The sequence below is a fragment of the Contarinia nasturtii genome, unplaced genomic scaffold (assembly GCF_009176525.2).
Source record: "Contarinia nasturtii isolate CC-2019 unplaced genomic scaffold, AAFC_CNas_1.1 Cnas_scaffold_129, whole genome shotgun sequence".
NCBI lineage: Eukaryota > Metazoa > Arthropoda > Insecta > Diptera > Cecidomyiidae > Contarinia > Contarinia nasturtii.
Window position 1 is genome coordinate 6,717,033 of NW_022197486.1, and position 17,517 is coordinate 6,734,549.

Genomic DNA, 17,517 nt, shown 5'->3' on the forward strand with positions numbered 1-17,517 from the left:
ACCAAAAAAAAAAAAACGACCAAACTTTTTCCCCAAAACCCCCCCCCAACTCCAAAAATGTTCCCCAAAAAATTTTTCCCCACCCAAACCCCGGGGGGGGGGGGTAAACCCCCCCCTCGCACATTACTGGTGTATACATTAGGCCGGATCAATTTTTGAAATCCTGAAAATTGAAAACGTGGCATTGTGGAATCGATTCGTCTGGTCGAAATGAACATTTTTTCTTCAGGGAGCTATTGGTGAAGTGTCAAGCAATTCGCATGAAAATGAAGCACACTTCCCATTCATTTTGAATTTTGGGATGAAAAATCAAAACTTTTACCAAAGCTACTTCATAATTCCCCAAATTTTGAGTTATTCGATCTAGGAGGCTTTTTTGGACAAAATTGAACAAAACTCACTTGGAATTATAGTGAATCGAACGTCTGTATGACTTGAATACCAAATTTTTCATAAAAAAACCAAGAAAAATGAACGTTGGGTCGAAAAGTGATAACAAAATGTAATGTATCCACATGAAGGTCCCAGAACAAAAAATGTTCATTTCGACAAGACGAATTGATTTTGCCGCGTTTTGAATCTTCCGCATTTTAAAAATCGATCGGGCCTAATATACATTTTGTATTTAAACATTCATTGGGTAACTGCATTCATTCATTTACAGGAGATCTGAAATACATGCATTAGTTTGGTCGTCGCTTTTGGGAATGCCAACTGGCTGCTTATTCTTTGTTTTACTTTACCACCCACTTCATGATTTTTATGGTGTTTCGTCTGAAGCAATATTCGTAACCATTTTATTGGTATTCACAGTAATCGTTTGGAGATTCGATAGGAAATCTGGCCATCGTTTCGAAAAACCAGCCAACATGAATTTAATTTCAAAATTATTATTTGGACACTTTTTAGTTCATTATTTAGTTTTTTTGGGTACAGCAATTTTCTTTAATCCCGAAGACGCTGTTTCTGTTGGAATGCATCAGCCGATTGGAAACTGCAATGAAACCGAACCAGTTCATACGTTTTTAAAGGCAATATTTATTACCAATTTTTTTTTATTCAAACATGCTTTACGAAAATTATCTGCAATCTTTTGCCATTTAATAGACATTGGAACGACGAAAATTCCTTTGTGTCGAAAATTACGATGAAAAGTATTATGATTTCAAATGTTTGCAAAATGGGCGTGCACCATCAGAAGGAAGTGTTTGGTATACAGTTTGTGGAACACAATTTGAGTAAGTGCAAAACCATGACGGGCTTTAATTCAATACCGCGATGTGGTAGTCAGTTTGATGTTGCCAAAAAATTATGAATTCAAGCTTGCCCTCAAATATTTTTAAAAACATTTTTAAATTTTACAATTAGTATATGTATAATTTCAGGAATCGAGCTGAATACATAACAGTATTGTCTTTAATTACGTTCATCGCATACATGGTATTTATTTCAATACATAGCAACTGTGGTGATAAACAACGGCAACCAGTGGAGCGTTCTGAAAGAAAAAAACTCAATTAGGTGTCTAAAACTATTGAATTTGCTGTAAATGAGTCTTTGATTGAGTCATATTAAAAATAAAGTTTTCATCATGATTGAAAAGAAGTAGTTATTTTTTTTTTTCAATCCAGGTTCTTTTTTTATTTATTTTGTATTTTATTCCTATTTATGGCTACAAGAAAAATCAGTCTACAAAAGAAAAAAGAAATTTTCCACTGTTGTCAAATCTTATTGGCTAAGACATTTAATTAATATGTATTCATATAAATATAATACAAAGAAGTCTTTGTTTAAATTCTACATTTCGGTGTTTATGATATTCAAATTTTTCTATTAAAAACAATAAAATGTAAACACATTCACTGGGATTCACGCATCCCATTTTGTTCAACCATCTGTCATGCACATGCAAGCACATTGATTTTACGCAGTATGGATTTTTTTTGGGGGGGGAGGGGGTGTGTATATTTCTATTTATACTTAAAACACTATGATTATTTAGATAAATCATTTTCTTATTGATTCTAGATCCAGGCCGGCACCCAACACTCTTTCCTCTCAATCAAATGTGAGATTTAAAATTGTAAATTTAATGATTTTGAGATTAGTCGAAAATTGAAATTAACTTAACTGATTTAAAAATGGATTTGATATTCGATTTCGCTTTGCCATTCTTAATTTAATAATTTTGTCAAATTAGGTAAAAAAACAGTGAAGTGAATTGATAACTTTGTGCTCTTTTGGCAACAAAAAAAAAGAATGAAAAATTGCGAGAAAAAGTGTGCAGTTTAATGGTCTTTCTTCTTCGGCTTCTTTGGATTGCGTGATCGACTCTTGGCTTTGCACAATGGACAAATTGGTGCATTTCGATGGATTTGCTGATGGCACGATAAGCACGATTTCATTGGTGGTGGTTGTTGCCTACAGATTATAATATGAACAAAAAATCAGTTTTTGTTTAAAGAAAAAAAAAATAATATTTCTTTTTTATCGCCTCATCGATGAAATACGTAAAACAAAATAGAAATTATATTTTGAAAAGAAAATGAGCAAACATTTAAAATTCCGAAATGAAAAACAACCAAAACTTAATTAAGAATAATCGAAAGAAAAAAAACAAAAACGAAAAATAAAAAAAAATACCTCAAATTGACATTAAAATCAGACCTGAACGTCGGATGTGCCATTCCGATGGAAGACGTTTGTTGCAATCGATTCTGTGTTCCGCTAATTTCTGCTGGTTTATTCAGCCTCATTCCGACCGGTGGCGGTGGTGGTGCCAAGAATCCAGATGCAGCCGATGGCGGCAATGAAGTAACCGTGGCTTCTGGTATTAAAAAAAGGAATTAATTGAAAATCGTTTTTGTTTGATATTTGATGACATACCATGATGAGCTGACAGTGCTGGACGAGCAAATGTTGCTGATTGTGTTGTGTGCGTATTTACGATATTGCCACTGTTTGCAGTGCCAGTATTGCCTGTACCCTTAGCCGAACGATAGTACGATGACTGGAAGCGGCTATAATCGAAACATTGAAAACAATGAAAAATAACCGAAAATTGCAGCAAACAAAAAAATTATGATACATACTCAGCTGATATGACGGTTCCTTCCTCTTCATGCAATTCGGGTAATGGATTTAGGCCCAGATATTCACGACGCATATGATCAATTTCATGTTTCAATGGTAAATATTCTTCATGAACGCGATTGGCAATGTTTACCGAACGATTGCGATTCTCTTCGGCTTGTTTGATTACTGTTTCCATCTGTTGATTTGAGTGAACATATTAAAATTATTGCATTAAAATCCTATTTTGAATGTAATAAACACAGATTTTCTAGTTGATTTCAACGCATTTCTTCAATTTGCATAAAATTAATACTGAAATCAAAATCAGACCATTCGAAAAAAAATATCACAATTTTGTTAGATCAGTGTTTATCTATGGGTTTTTTTTGGTACGCAATGTATTTTGTTTGTACTAACCGCATTGATGTCGGCATGAATTTGGCGCAATTCTTCGACATGGCTCATTTTTTCCTGCAGCAGTAGTTCCATTTCACGTCTGTACTCTGATAAGCATTTTTCTTCCGAGTCACCATTTTCCACTTCGCGAATGAGTCGCATCTTAAGCTTCTCCAACTGGATTGTTTTTCCACTATTTAAACGAAAGCCAAATGAAGATTTTTGGTTTATTTTGGTGTGGCATCCAAAAAAAAAAAAATCATTGAATTATTATCGTTGCTATGCAATTCAGATGTTCATTTATATGATTCAATAAAACTCACCGGATATCTTTCATAGCCTCCAATTTGGCGTAAATTGTTCGTTCATCGACTGCCGTCATTTTCTTTTTATTTGATTATAATTTCAATACTTTTTTGTTTGACGGATAAATTCTAATCTTTACTACAAGATTTATATGCACTCTCACCGATTAAATGATTTAATTGTTGTTGTTGTTGTTGTTTTTTTTGTTTTCAGTTTGAGCTATTCAAATTGTCCAGCAACTAAAGCATTCAATTTAATATTCACGTTCAATTAATTCAGATTATTTTCACGTTTACACATTGATTGTGTTAGATTTCTTTTGTGTCTGTAAGGTATTTTGGAGGAAATATAGTGAATACATTCGACAAACAAATATAATCATGCATATCGAGCGTTGTGTGTGCGAACAAAAGAGACCAACATAGATATTTCACAGTTGCTCATTGATTTTGTCACATTACAGTTGTGTGAGTATATGTTTTGTTGAATGTATAAGTGTATGCGTGTCTAATTCAAAGACTAATGTTGCTTGTAAATGTATGAGTGCTGAGATTCATCCATTTTTATTTTTAAATTTTATTTTCGAATGAATCAAACAAGATCAAATTGTTTTTGGATCAGTGTTATTTTTCAAACAACACCATTTATTTGCTGCAATTTAAAAAATATGTGTCTGCTGTCTGGCATTTTATTGACCTTATTGATTAACATTAGCAGTATGATAAAGACAATATTAATTTAGCATTATTTGTATTTGAATGGTTTGAATGTAGTTGTTGTCATCATAAACAACATTGTCAAATTGTCGATATGTTTGTTGTTGATGCGCCGTGTTTCACTGTGTGCGTATTGTATTGTATGTTTACATAGTCGGCCGCCATATTTACAATTTACGTTCATCATATATTCCTTGTCTTTTATCTTCTAATGAGAACAATTGAGGCTTACTTCGATTTTTTAAGCATTTGACATGGCATCATGCATCCAAAGATCGATCAACGATGTGAACCGGTCACAATGCAAAACCAAATGGTTTCGTAATTCACCTATTTTTATTTTTAAATTTTATGCAACTTGATGGAAGAGAAAGAATTAGCTACAATTTTGAAACGGATCGAATTCGCTCTCAAAAATTTTGAAAAATACTTGAAAAGAAATATCAACATCCCATTCAATGTCGTGTATGAGTGTGAACCAGACCCAATATTCTGTATAGTCACATGAGACGTTCATAAAAAGGGGGAAACAACAATACCGACAACTGCATACACATATATAAATAATGAAAACATCACTACATGGACATTGATACGTCATTCAAAAACATTGACAACAAACAAGCGAAACACGGACACATACGGCAATCTTTCTTTCTCGTAAGCAACACGATTTCGTTACATTAGCATACGGCAGAGCAAAAGTTTCCGTAGAAACACAAATTGAAACATATAGACAGTGCGTGTACAAATTGCGAAGCAGAACGAACAACAGAAATAAAAATTATATCTTAAACTATATAACACAGGCTAGTGTCAACTTCTAACATTCTAATGGTATTATTCTTTCGAATTTTGTCGATCAATCTAATTCGTCCTTTCATATATATATAATTGAATCAAACAAACGGAACAAATTTTATACTCGTGGTATTCTCTTCGTTCTTTTTTCTTCAATATTTCTTTTTTATTTCATCTATTTTTAGTTGTTTTAAAATCTTTTTCGGATTTCTTTTGAACATATAAAATAGTTAACATAAATTCAAGTGTAATTCGGACGAAAATCGAAAAAAATCGAATTATATTAACAGTTTTTGTGATATACTTAGAAAACGTTTTTTTTTTGTCATTTACAGCTACATAGCCACACATACACGGCGACTCGTTGAAGAAAGCGGTAGCAACACTCAATTAATCGATTTGCGTATTTAAATTTTTGCAACGCAAAAACCAACTATAACTATACTACGACGAATTTCGTGGAATTGGTGAGAAAATGATGAAGAATCAGCAAATATTCGTAACCGTTTTGGTGTTGTCCATTTGTCAATGGTCAGTTATTGCGGGCCTAACCGATGGTGAGTTATACATATATATTTTATTGGCTTTTCCATATTTCCATGAATTTCGTCATTTCAATCAGTTCACGATGATTTCTTTACGTGCTATTTCGTGCATTTTGTTTCATTATCATACGCTCTATCACCATTTAATTTGTTGAATTTATGCATGCGGAGAAGAAGATGAAGAAAAAAAAAACATCATTGTTTTTTCCTTCATGTCGATTCATTCGACTTGTTTTCAGGGAATCAATTTGATTTCAGGTTTTGTGTGTATGTCCATTTTGATATGCCACCATCATCGACATCAAAAGTATGAAAAAAAAGAAACAGATAAAAAAAATCATAAAAAAAAAACACCGAACAATGAGCATTCAATCAAATCATGACCTATGCATTATAATTGCCGACGACGCGGCTTCAAATTATTATTTAGATTAGTTTTACGTAGTAATTTCCTCTTTTTTTTCTTCTTATTCGTTATTTGGTCGCCTGCATATGCGCGTCTTTTTTTTTCATATACATATTCGTTTTTTTTTTCCAAGAAATTTTAGTTTCAAACATCGTGGCATTTTTGCCCAGATACATGTACTGTAACAACGAATCAAATAGCACCAGCTCATTTATTCTGACGACGCAACAGTCACCACAGCAAATCAATCCGTGGATAGAACAAAAAAATAACTATACCGTTTGTTCATTTTTCTAGTTAATGTTGCTAGTCAGTTATTTCCATGTATGTAAAATACGCTTGTGTGCGATTGTGACGGCAAAAGAAAAGAAAAGGATATAATATGCCCACCGTATATAGCCACATATATGATGAATGTAGACAAATGCCAAGTGTTCAAAGGCATTTATGATATTTGAGCACGTCACATTCGTCGAATAGAAGAATACAGTCATACCTATCGAAAATGTTGGCTTTTTTTATGATCGATAAGGATCTTCTAAATATATATATATATATAAAACACGTAATCATTAGTTTGTGACATTAAATAAATCGATTTTTCTATTTTTTTCATTGGTAGAAACATCAAAAGGACCTACTCCACTGGTAAGGATCATGGACACTTGAATTACATGCTTTTGACTTTTCGTTGACTACAAATTATTTTTTTCATTTTATATTAGACCAATTTAACAACAGTTGCACCTACAGATACCAACACAACTACTTCTTCACCAACACCACCTCCAACGGTAATGATAAATTAGAAATGAAGAAATCTTAATTTCAAATATGACACTCAATTGCTCGTATTTCAGCGATTTTTTATTTCTTTTTTCAATTTAACTTTTCAACCATTTGAATTTTATGCTATTATGTTTTTTAACAGACTACTACAGTGGCACCAACAACAACAACAACAACAACAACATCATCAACAACATCATCAACAACACCATCGACGACAACATCATCAACAACCCCAACGGTAAGGTTTTTTTTTTTAAATCAAGTTCTCGAACTTTTTTCGAATTAACATTTTTGTTTTATGCTTGATTTGTACAGCCTTCAAACAGCACAACAGTTGCTCCATCGACAACACCAAAACCAACTCCTGCACCTCATCCATGTGGTGGCTTCAGTGGTTCATCATTCATTGGAGGCATCGTATTAACCATTGGTATGATTGCCATCGGCTTTGTCGCCCATAAAATTTATAAATCAAAATTCGACCGTAATTATCACACGCTGTAAGAGGTGGATGTATGTAGAATAACATAAAACTACAACAAACAACAAACAACAACAACAAAAAAAACACTCATGCAACACACATCTGTGTACATACTTGATTTCTCGAGTTTAATTTCCCTGTAATCTCAGACATTATATTTTTCTTCTCCAATCTTTTTATTTTTTTTTTTTTGCTTGTGTTTCTCTTAAGTGAATTTTGCTTCAAAGATTATGAATAAGACAAAAATTGTGCAAATACACGAACAATAATGAAAATAAAGAAAAACAACACTCACACTGATAAAAAGAATGTCTTTTCTCTAGCCGGCACCGATATAGTAGTCTGAGCCCGAAATTGAGATATTTAGTTTATGAACAGCAATTATGGAGCGATAAAATTTGTCATTGTAAGTGGGCGTAATTCGATTAAATATTAAAAACCATCAATTTATCTGGAGTAATTCAACGAATTCAAGTTATTTTCGACCAAATAAACTTCAAATCAATTAAACATATGTCAAATACAGGTTAATATGTTTATTTAATCAACATTTACATATAAACAGAATGATATTTTTTTTTATTCTCAGTCTCAATTGTTCATTATATGATTTCGTGCTGCCACATTACAAGTGTCTCACAAAATTGTGGCACTGTTTATGGCACGAATTCGTTTATGTTTACATACGAAAAACAGATGGCAAAACGATTTATTCATCATATTACGCTACAAGGTCAGTCGTTTTGTTATCATTGTATTTGAAAATTGACGTGGTGGCAATTTCAATCGTTTTCGAGCAATGATCCGTAAATGAAGACAGCCACTTTTCGGAGTTGTTATTGTTATTATAAAATTGGTTGTCGTTGTTATCAATCACAAGCTTATCATTTTTGGCTACTTTGTGTTTTTGTATTTCATTCGATATGTTTCATTGAATAATATCATAGATATGAGTGTAAGTATCCAAAAGGTATTTAACGTAAGTATCCTGACAAGTATTTAACGTTTTGACACAGTTCAAATACAAATCGTTTTACAAATATATCTTTGCGAATTATTCACAACAATCACATTGAGCTTGACAATCTGTTTTGTATTAGAAGGTTACTAAACAGAATTTCCGATGAATCATCCGCCTCAATTCATCGTTTGCAATTGAAATATCTAGATGGAAAACTGTTTGTTTCGATTGTAGTTTGACAAAATCGGTGTGATTTATTATTTATCGAACACGTATACCAAAAAGGTTTTAAGAAAAATGAGCAAACATTTTGTGAATTTGTAGAATCAAACTATTTTGACAAACGATTTTTGAGTAAAATAAACGAAGAAGAAGAAAAAACAGGAAAAAGTTTTCCGGACAGTGAAATAAAGAAACAAAAATAAAACTATAATCGAAGTGAATATTGGAAATGATAAGACCAATGACGCCACCAGCTGCGTCTCAACCAAATAACACAACAACATTCGGAAAAATTCGTTTGTTGTTGTGGAAGAATTGGCTTCTTCAAAAACGTCATAAAATCCATACAATTGTTGATGTATTTTTGCCAGTGCTATTTTTCGTCTTTTTTGCATTTTTACAAGCAAAAACTGGCAATACATCACATCCTAAAGTCACTTATCGAAGTTTGAGCATCGATTCACTTGAGCCCCTATTCGAATTCGAAAGAATGTAAGTAGAAATGATGGAACGCAATTCAAATTCGACGAAATGCCATGATTGATTTTATGATATTTTCGATGAACTAGTTTTGTGTGTACAGTTTTGTACAATATTGAATGCCTTATCTGTACCTAAAATAGTTCATTCGAAGCTATCAAAGTTGTCGTAAAAGTCATATTTTAAATGAATTATTAGTATTTTCAGCGGCTTTTCATTGTATCCTCCGATTGAGAAGAAGCAGTTAATTTTTACACCAAATAATGCACACTTCACCAAATTATTGACCATTGTTTCGAAAAAATTACAACTTGACGAACCCAGAGGTGTTAGCAACAGTGATGAATTGGAAACGGATCTAGTGAAATATGGTTTGATAGCCGGAATCGTATTTCATCATTCAAATGTAATTATTGCATTGTTTTCTTATGACTAATCGTTGATTTGTTGTTGTTCTACTAAAGATATGATTAAAAAAAACGCTGAACGAATTAATGAACATTTGTTTTATATAAATTTCACAGAGTTCCGATGTTATACCAAAAAGTTTATCATATTCGTTACGTTTTCCGAGCGAATTACGAATGAATGACGTGCCAAGTCACTTTCAACCGGATGTGATAAATTGGAACACAAACCGTCTATTCCCGGAACAACCATATTCGCCATATTATCCTTATGCAGACGATGGTAAATTGCCCTCTTATTACAAAGAAGGATTTTTGGCCATTCAAAATGCAATCGCACAAGCATTTCTTCAACTAAATAATGTGAATAAAACGATGCCAGATATTCTTTTAAATCGATTTCCATTTCCGTCGTACACGGAAAATATGATTGCCACACAATTTTCCATTCTGTTGCCATTATTTTTTTTGCTTAGTTTGAATTATACATTCATGAACACGATTCGATTTATTTCGGTGGAAAAAGAGAAGCAATTAAAAGAGGCAATGAAAATAATGGGTTTGGCCGGTTGGATGCATTATTTAAGTTGGTTCATTCGTACGATGATAATGTTGTCAATATCAATGATTTTGATAACAATTCTATTGACGGTAATTATTGAGAAAACAAATCTAAACTATAAACATTCATCTGAATACCATCATTTTTTTCCATTTCAGACATCAACAGTTGGAATCAAATGGATGGCACCCGTTTTTCCAAATTCCAGTTTTCTATGTTTAATCATCCTTTTCACTGGTTATGGCATTTGTTTGACAACATTTGGTTTTGTGATTTGTGCCATTTTCACGCAATCAAAAAGTGCAATGACTGGTTCAACGATTGTTTGGTATCTAACATCAGCACCATTTTTTATATTAAACAGTAAATACGATGTATTACCCGACTGGTTGCGATTACTTTCTTGTATCTGTCCAAATACAGCAATGTCATATGGATTTAAAATCATAAGTCATCTCGAACAAATGGATTTGGGTCTTAATTGGCAAACCGTATTTCAAACGACATCCATCTATGATAATTTATCGGTGGCGAAAATTTTTGGCATTTTTATGCTAACATCAATTGCATTATTTTTTATTGCATTATATCTTGAAAATGTGCTACCTGGCGGTTATGGCGTATCAAAACCATGGTATTTTTTATGTACGAAAAACTTTTGGCAAAGCTTAAATAATTATCAACAATTTGATAATCAACATAACGATTATGAATCATACGAGTTTCCATATTCAAATTCAAATAAATCGAATTTTGAAAGTGAACCGATTAACAAAGCGGTCGGCATTGAAATTCGTAATTTAACGAAACAATTTAAAAGTGATAAAGCGGCTGTTGGTAATTTATCAATGAATATTTACAATAATCAAATTACTTGCTTGTTGGGACAAAATGGTGCCGGAAAGACAACAACCATTTCCTTGTTAACCGGAATGATGAAACCAACATCAGGATCAGCCGTTATAAATGGCTTTGACATTCGAACAAATATGGATGTTGCACGAAATTCAATGGGATTTTGTCCACAGCATAATATCTTATTTGATGAGCTTACGGTTCGTGAACATATTCTATTCTATTGTCGTTTGAAGGGATTGAGCAATATGGCCGCCGAAGATGAGATAAAAAAATATTGTGATATGCTTGAACTAACGAATAAAATGGATACACTATCAACGGCATTGTCGGGTGGCATGAAACGAAAATTATCGGTTGTGATTGCTCTTTGCGGTGGATCGAAAGTCGTTTTTCTTGATGAACCTACTTCTGGTAACACATATTTTTTCGGTTTTTTCTTTTGAAATAAACATTGAACCACGGAATTCTTTGGTTGCAGGCATGGATCCAGGCGCACGTCGACAACTTTGGGACATCTTGTTAGCGGAAAAGAAAGATCGAACCATTTTATTGACAACACATTTTATGGATGAGGCTGACGTGCTTAGTGACCGAATTGCCATATTAGCGAATGGAGAGCTGAAGTGTGCGGGCTCAACATTCTTTTTAAAAAAACGTTTCGGCACTGGTTATCATTTGATTTGTGCAAAAAATGATGGTTGTGATTCGAAAGCGGTGACCGAATTGTTACAAGCACATATTGTCGAAATTCGTCTAGAACATGAAAACGATACGGAAATATCCTATATATTGCCGGAAGAGAAAAACGATTTATTTACAGAGATTTTTAAAGATTTAGAGCTAAATGAATCACGATTGAATTTACGGAGTTTCGGCGTTTCATTAACAACATTGGAAGAGATATTCTTGACACTTGGTAAATCGGATAAAATCAATGGAACACATAGTCCTGAATCAAATGGTTCAATAAGTGCCATCAGTGATACACGAATCACATTGAACGATAACCATTATTTATTGCATGGTGTTGCCTTGTGGCGGAATCAAGCGATCGCAATGTTTAGAAAACGTTTTCTTTGCTGGATCCGTGCATGGCATACATTTTTGTATTACAATTTATTTGTCATCTTTGTGTTATCGACGGTTATATTCCAGTTTGAATTCCTATTTTCAAACTCAAATAAATTACCAGACCTTGAAATTAGCTTTGATAAATACAAATCACCATATGCCATTGTGCCATTTAATGCATCCTCGTAAGTTTTCACAAATTTTTCGATTTTTTTTCGTTAACATTTTTTTTTAAATCGGTTTTTCCGTTTTTACTCTATTTTCAGCGAATTAAATGACAACATTACAACACAGTATAAAAAATACGTTGAACATTCGGCCAAATATTTATCCGTTAATAATGTTGATATGCAAGATGGTCTCTTGGAATTAGCCAATCAATCAATAAAACCATTCATGTTTCAATACTTAACGGCCATCAGTTTCAATAAAAATGGTTCAATTGTAGCATGGTTCAACGGACAAGCATTGCATTCGGCTGCATTAGCTGTAAATGTGGTGCACAATGCACTTGTAAAATTATTTTTAACCGAAGATCATGAAATTAATTTACAAAATGATCCACTCAAATTTCTGCCCAGAAACGATACAATACCCGATATTTTACCTGATGTTGATACATTCGGGTATTTCTTTTCGGCCGCTATTGGCATTGTAATGTCAGTATTATCCGCATCGTATATTACTTTTTACATTAAGGTACCGTTTGCTTGCACCATCCGATTTTCAATCAGTCCTAAAATGTATTTTGTTTTTCGATTCTATTTTATCACAGGAAAAAGAACATAATGCCAAGTTTATGCAGTACACCAGCGGTGCATATCTATCAATTTTCTGGGGTGCATCGATTCTGTGGGATTTGCTCACCAATACGATAACCATTTGTATAATTATAATAATGTTAATATTGGGCCAACATGAGCATTGGAAGAGTCCAAGCGAATTGGCAATTGTGTTTCTAATTCTATTTGTGTACAAATTTGCAATGATTCCGATCATATGCCTTGCATCGTTGATATTCACGAAACCAACAACCGGCATGAATGTGATTTCATTTGGAAATATTATTGCATGTAAGTTGACATTTTTTTATTATTTTCATCGGATTTTCATACAATTAACAATCATTTCTTTCTACACAGTGACTGTATTCTCAATAGAGACCGGGCTACATTTCATGAATAAATTTTTTTATTATATCTTGTGGGCTTATCCGCTCAATTCGATGGCCGATGGAATTATTAAATTGCCAAATCTTCATACATCCCAATTGAATTGTGAGTCAGCGTGCAAACTAAAATTCAATACAACTACGTGTGATTGGAGCAAATGGTGTGGTGAAGTGGCACCAAAATGTTGTTGTAAGTCAATCTATGGTGATTATTCGAACATGTTTGATTATTTATATGGAATGTCATTCTAGCTGATCGAATTTTTTCATGGAGTGATGCTGGTATTGGCAAAAATTTAGTGCTTATGATTTGCACTGGTCTTGGTGCATATGTCATTCTGCTTCTTATTGAAAGTGGTGCATTCAAATTTATCAGAGCGTTAATATTGCGTACGGTGCCTCGTACTTATCCAGAAAATGATCAAAGCAATCTTGACGACGATGTACGGGTAGAAAAAGAGCGCATCGACAAATTGGACGAGCGTGAATTGGCATCGGAAACGATGGTTATGCAAAATGTTTCAAAATTTTATGGCCAATTCTGTGCTGTTAACCAAATTTCAGTGGCAATCAAAAGGTATGTTGGTTGACTTTAGTTTTAAATTGAATTTCACAAAATTCACAGCGAAATTTGAACTCAATGAAAATAAATTATTTTGCAGAGGCGAATGTTTCGGATTGCTTGGTAAAAATGGTGCTGGAAAATCGTCAATATTTAAGGTAATGCCAGAAAACAAATGCACAAATTTACGATTATATTAACCAATTCTCTATAAAATCCCCTTAGATGTTGACTGGTGAAACAATGATTACGAATGGACGAATTTATACGCAAGGCTACAATCAACAAAGCCAACTATCAGATATTTATCAAATTATCGGCTACTGTCCACAGTTCGATGCATTACTGAATGGTTTGACGTGTCGTGAATCATTGGAAATATTTGCTCTGTTGCGTGGTATATACTTTCATCTATAGTTTCATTTTCCATTCCGATCCATTACGCATTGATTAATTTCCATTTTTTCCATTCTTTTCTTCTGATCAACTCTTAGGTATTCCCCCTCAAGATGTACGAAATTATATTGAAAATTGTGCCCGAAGTTTGGACTTTATTCAACACATCGATAAAAAAGTGAAACAATTAAGGTAAGCTTTTAGCTTTGTTCGCAATTGTTCGGCCTTTATTCAAATACATGCCCAACATTGATAATTAAATTACAACTCAATTTGAATGTTGTTGCTTTTTTTCATTTCGTTTTTAACAAATAAGCGGCGGAAATAAGCGAAAATTGAGCACAAGTCTTGCAATCATCGGAAACTTAAGCGTGATATTTCTTGATGAGCCTACAACAGGTGAGTCATTCCGTCTAATTAAGCGCATATACTTTATTTTAACTAATTAAATGGGGGATGTCAGGTATGGATCCGGCTACAAAACGTAACCTCTGGAATGTCGTAATACAATCACGCGAAGCGGGCAAGAGCATTCTTTTGACCTCACACAGTATGGAAGAATGTGAAGCACTTTGTACTCGAATGACGGTGCTTGTCAATGGATTATGCAAATGTCTTGGTTCATCGCAACATCTAAAAAATAAATTCACCAAAGGATTTGAATTGAAAATTAAAGTCAAAGACGATGAAAGACTGCCGTAAGTATTATTTTTATTTCAAAACAATTAAATTCTGAATGATTTGCATGAATAACTATGAATGTCTAGCGGTTTGACAAAAATCCAGTTATGATAATATCATTTTTAAATACTACTTAGAATCAACCAGTGATAATTACGGATATAATTAACGTCGCTTTGTGATTTTCTTTTTCTATCTCCTTTTAGCATGGATATTATTGAAGTAAAGAACTTTGTACTGCAAACATTCAGCGGAGCAATTTTCCGGTATGGAAACGAAATATTCGCTTTTTTCTTTACTTATTAGCAATTTTATGTACAATATTTGATTTTCGAAATGTCCATTTTGACATTGTTGTTTTTATTTACAGAGAAGAGTACCAGGGGATTTTGACATATTCTGTGCAAGGCGATAATATAAAGTGGTCATATGTATTCAGTACGATGGAAACGGCAAAGAAAACATTAAAGATAGAAGACTATTCGGTTAGTCAAACGAGTCTGGAACAAGTGGTTTTGGCACTGGTCAAAGATCAAGAAAATCGCCGAGATCAAGAATAAGAAATAGCAGTGACAGCCAAATTCCGAATATAAGTGTATCGTTACTGTATCTTTACACTGAGTGAAATCTCGATATTTTGTTCAATTTAACGAGCTATTTAACTCTTATTTTTATAAATGTTTGATATAATTACCATTGATTACAGCATAAAATCAAATTATTCGAGGGGATAAACACCAATTACCCATATAAATCATTTGCGGAGTAATTTGGACGATGGCGGGACTGTGCGGAGTTTGGCGGAGATGACATACAAACTCTGTGTGTGCGAGGGTAACAGCACTTCTATATGTATCATTCTTACGCAGATGATTAGTAACTTAGCTGTGTGAACGGCTACTAAGATGTTCGTTTGGACAAAATAAATCTATGAATAGCAAAGAATGCTGTTGTACTCGTATACACAGCATTTGCATACTATCTCCGCCGAACTCCGCACAGTCCCGCCATCGACAAAATTACTCCGCAAATGAGATATATGGGTATAAAACTTAAAATCATGTGAATTGGATAAATTATCCAAAAAGCTTCGTGATCATTCAACAATTTCTATTTTTGAATCAACAAAAATAATCTGGAAATGAATGGGAATAACAAAAAAAAAAAAAAAATATCCCCTCTAAATCAGCCTTAAAAACATGAATTTCATATATTTCTTTTTAAATTACACTCTTCTTTTAAAAGTGAAGTATATTTTGCTATCATTTTAGGGAATTAAACGAAAGCCGGAACATTCTTTTTGGAAAAAAATTCGTTGAGAGAAACGTTTTTTTTTTTTCGAAAAAAATGCTCCGGAATTTGAATCAAGATGAGTCATTTGAGACAATCTGTGAACGTAACTTTCACCCAAAACTTTCAGACTTACCGTAACTTCTGTTATACATATTCATTTGTTTGTTACGTATTTGTTATACATTCTTTTAAAAAAAGTCGTTTGTTTTAAATTTTTGCTTTGCAATACTTCCTTCCTTTAACACTACCAACCAAACTCAGCATTTAAACATTCTTACATTTAATTCATTCCTCTTCTCCGTTCTTTACTATCTGTTTAAGTGCACAAAGGAATCAATAGTTTGCCATTTTAGAGTTAATTATACATGCATTTTGTTACCATATTGAAATACAGATCAACTTTGATTTCAACGCAGTGCAGAACTGATCTCTAAAAGAGCTGCCAAACAAATGAACGAAATATGCATACTCTTTAAAATGGACATAGATCGTTCATAATTCAGCACATTTTACACTGATATTTCTTATACTTTAAGCTAATTTGTTTATGTTTACCAAAAAAAAACAAAAATAAAGTATTGATATTTAGCACTACAATTTTGTGACCAAAAAATATAATAGTTGTAACTAACAAAATACGTGTCCAGTGTCTGTGATCACCAAACGCATAATTTCATATATCATCAATAATAATTCATTAATTTTGACAAAGCTTCAGTTTTGTGAACAGATAGTAAAAGTTGCGTGAGCGCATAAAAAAGAATATGTCTTCATTGAATATTGTGCACAAGAGAGGCTTTTTTGTCTGTTTAAGATTGAATAAAAGTAATTAATTGTATAAAAAGAATTTGTTTTCTTTTTTTTTTCTTTAAATGAAGTGGTTTTGTTCGAACGCAACAATAACTCTTTGGCTCCGATAAAAGAAAAATGGTGTTAAAGACACGCTGAAAGTAAAAAGAAATATGTCCAAAATTTGGTATCGTTAATTATTAAATAAAATGCTGTCATGTTGCGTCAAACGACAACTAGTGAAAAAAAGATGTACACACAATGTGTCACGACCTTTCATCCAAAGTGAAACACCGGGTTTTGGTCAATGTTTTGTTTTGAACGGTATTATTTATTTGAAAATTGACCATATACAAATTGAACAATATTTTTGAAGAAGACAATTACATACAATTTGAATCCATTTATTATTCACAAGCATTTCAAAAGCACTTCAGCCTTTTATTGGAATATTCAAAATTTCTTCTTTTAAATTGCTGCATATAAATTTTATTATTATTTTATTGCTTAAAATACAAACAATCAATATTAAATTTGTTTTTT

General features: G+C 32.8%; 4 protein-coding genes across 7 annotated transcripts in view; 3 read left to right on the forward strand and 1 right to left on the reverse strand.

Annotated features, from left to right (window-relative positions):
- Positions 1-1,548, forward strand: part of LOC116347718 — a 2,889-nt gene extending 1,341 nt beyond the window's left edge. The window contains exons 6-8 of the mRNA XM_031778436.1: positions 665-1,036; positions 1,110-1,238; positions 1,386-1,548. Of these exons, the coding sequence (XP_031634296.1) occupies positions 665-1,036; positions 1,110-1,238; positions 1,386-1,521 (637 nt within the window). The 3' untranslated portion in view covers positions 1,522-1,548. The remainder of the gene's footprint in view (positions 1-664; positions 1,037-1,109; positions 1,239-1,385) is intronic.
- Positions 1,549-1,785: 237 nt separating this feature from the next.
- Positions 1,786-4,173, reverse strand: LOC116347702 (zinc finger C4H2 domain-containing protein). 3 transcript variants are annotated; one of them, XM_031778418.1, is made up of 6 exons: positions 3,795-4,173; positions 3,493-3,664; positions 3,093-3,271; positions 2,887-3,020; positions 2,644-2,824; positions 1,786-2,421 (listed from the first exon to the last, which is right to left on the reverse strand). In XM_031778418.1, the coding sequence occupies exons 1-6, from the start codon at positions 3,851-3,853 to the stop codon at positions 2,289-2,291; spliced, it is 858 nt and encodes a 285-aa protein (XP_031634278.1). In that variant the 5' UTR covers positions 3,854-4,173; the 3' UTR covers positions 1,786-2,288. The 3 variants fall into 3 exon arrangements, with proteins under 3 accessions (XP_031634278.1, XP_031634287.1, XP_031634270.1); XM_031778427.1 differs by having other exon boundaries at positions 2,668-2,827; positions 3,795-4,170; XM_031778410.1 differs by having other exon boundaries at positions 2,644-2,827; positions 3,795-4,167.
- A 944-nt stretch (positions 4,174-5,117) lies between these two features.
- Positions 5,118-7,692, forward strand: LOC116346986 (integumentary mucin C.1-like). Of its 2 annotated transcripts, none has more exons than XM_031777353.1 (6): positions 5,118-5,423; positions 5,630-5,851; positions 6,868-6,893; positions 6,971-7,039; positions 7,177-7,275; positions 7,353-7,692. In XM_031777353.1, exons 2-6 carry the CDS (start codon positions 5,770-5,772, stop codon positions 7,539-7,541), a joined length of 465 nt encoding a protein of 154 aa, XP_031633213.1. In that variant the 5' UTR covers positions 5,118-5,423; positions 5,630-5,769; the 3' UTR covers positions 7,542-7,692. The 2 variants fall into 2 exon arrangements, with proteins under 2 accessions (XP_031633213.1, XP_031633205.1); XM_031777345.1 differs by having other exon boundaries at positions 5,118-5,330.
- Positions 7,693-8,554: 862 nt separating this feature from the next.
- LOC116342250 (ATP-binding cassette sub-family A member 3-like) lies at positions 8,555-17,032 on the forward strand. The gene is made up of 16 exons (XM_031769763.1): positions 8,555-9,196; positions 9,383-9,590; positions 9,709-10,242; positions 10,312-11,422; positions 11,490-12,267; positions 12,349-12,781; positions 12,858-13,155; positions 13,225-13,443; positions 13,506-13,830; positions 13,916-13,973; positions 14,041-14,212; positions 14,310-14,403; positions 14,528-14,610; positions 14,675-14,909; positions 15,099-15,158; positions 15,263-17,032. Exons 1-16 carry the CDS (start codon positions 8,934-8,936, stop codon positions 15,450-15,452), a joined length of 5,061 nt encoding a protein of 1,686 aa, XP_031625623.1. The 5' UTR covers positions 8,555-8,933; the 3' UTR covers positions 15,453-17,032.
- Positions 17,033-17,517: the final 485 nt, after the last annotated feature.

Coding starts and splice junctions, on each gene's coding strand:
- LOC116347702 (XM_031778410.1), bottom strand. CDS start 3,853: ATGACGGCAGTCGATGAACGAACAATTTACGCCAAATTGGAGGCTATG. Junction 3,272..3,492: donor TTCATGCCGACATCAATGCG/GTTAGTACAAAC, acceptor TCAAATCAACAG/ATGGAAACAGTAATCAAACA. Junction 2,828..2,886: donor AGCACTGTCAGCTCATCATG/GTATGTCATCAA, acceptor TTTTAATACCAG/AAGCCACGGTTACTTCATTG.
- LOC116346986 (XM_031777353.1), top strand. CDS start 5,770: ATGATGAAGAATCAGCAAATATTCGTAACCGTTTTGGTGTTGTCCATT. Junction 5,852..6,867: donor TATTGCGGGCCTAACCGATG/GTGAGTTATACA, acceptor TTTCATTGGTAG/AAACATCAAAAGGACCTACT. Junction 7,276..7,352: donor CATCATCAACAACCCCAACG/GTAAGGTTTTTT, acceptor TGATTTGTACAG/CCTTCAAACAGCACAACAGT.
- LOC116342250 (XM_031769763.1), top strand. CDS start 8,934: ATGATAAGACCAATGACGCCACCAGCTGCGTCTCAACCAAATAACACA. Junction 11,423..11,489: donor TCTTGATGAACCTACTTCTG/GTAACACATATT, acceptor CTTTGGTTGCAG/GCATGGATCCAGGCGCACGT. Junction 12,268..12,348: donor GTGCCATTTAATGCATCCTC/GTAAGTTTTCAC, acceptor CTCTATTTTCAG/CGAATTAAATGACAACATTA.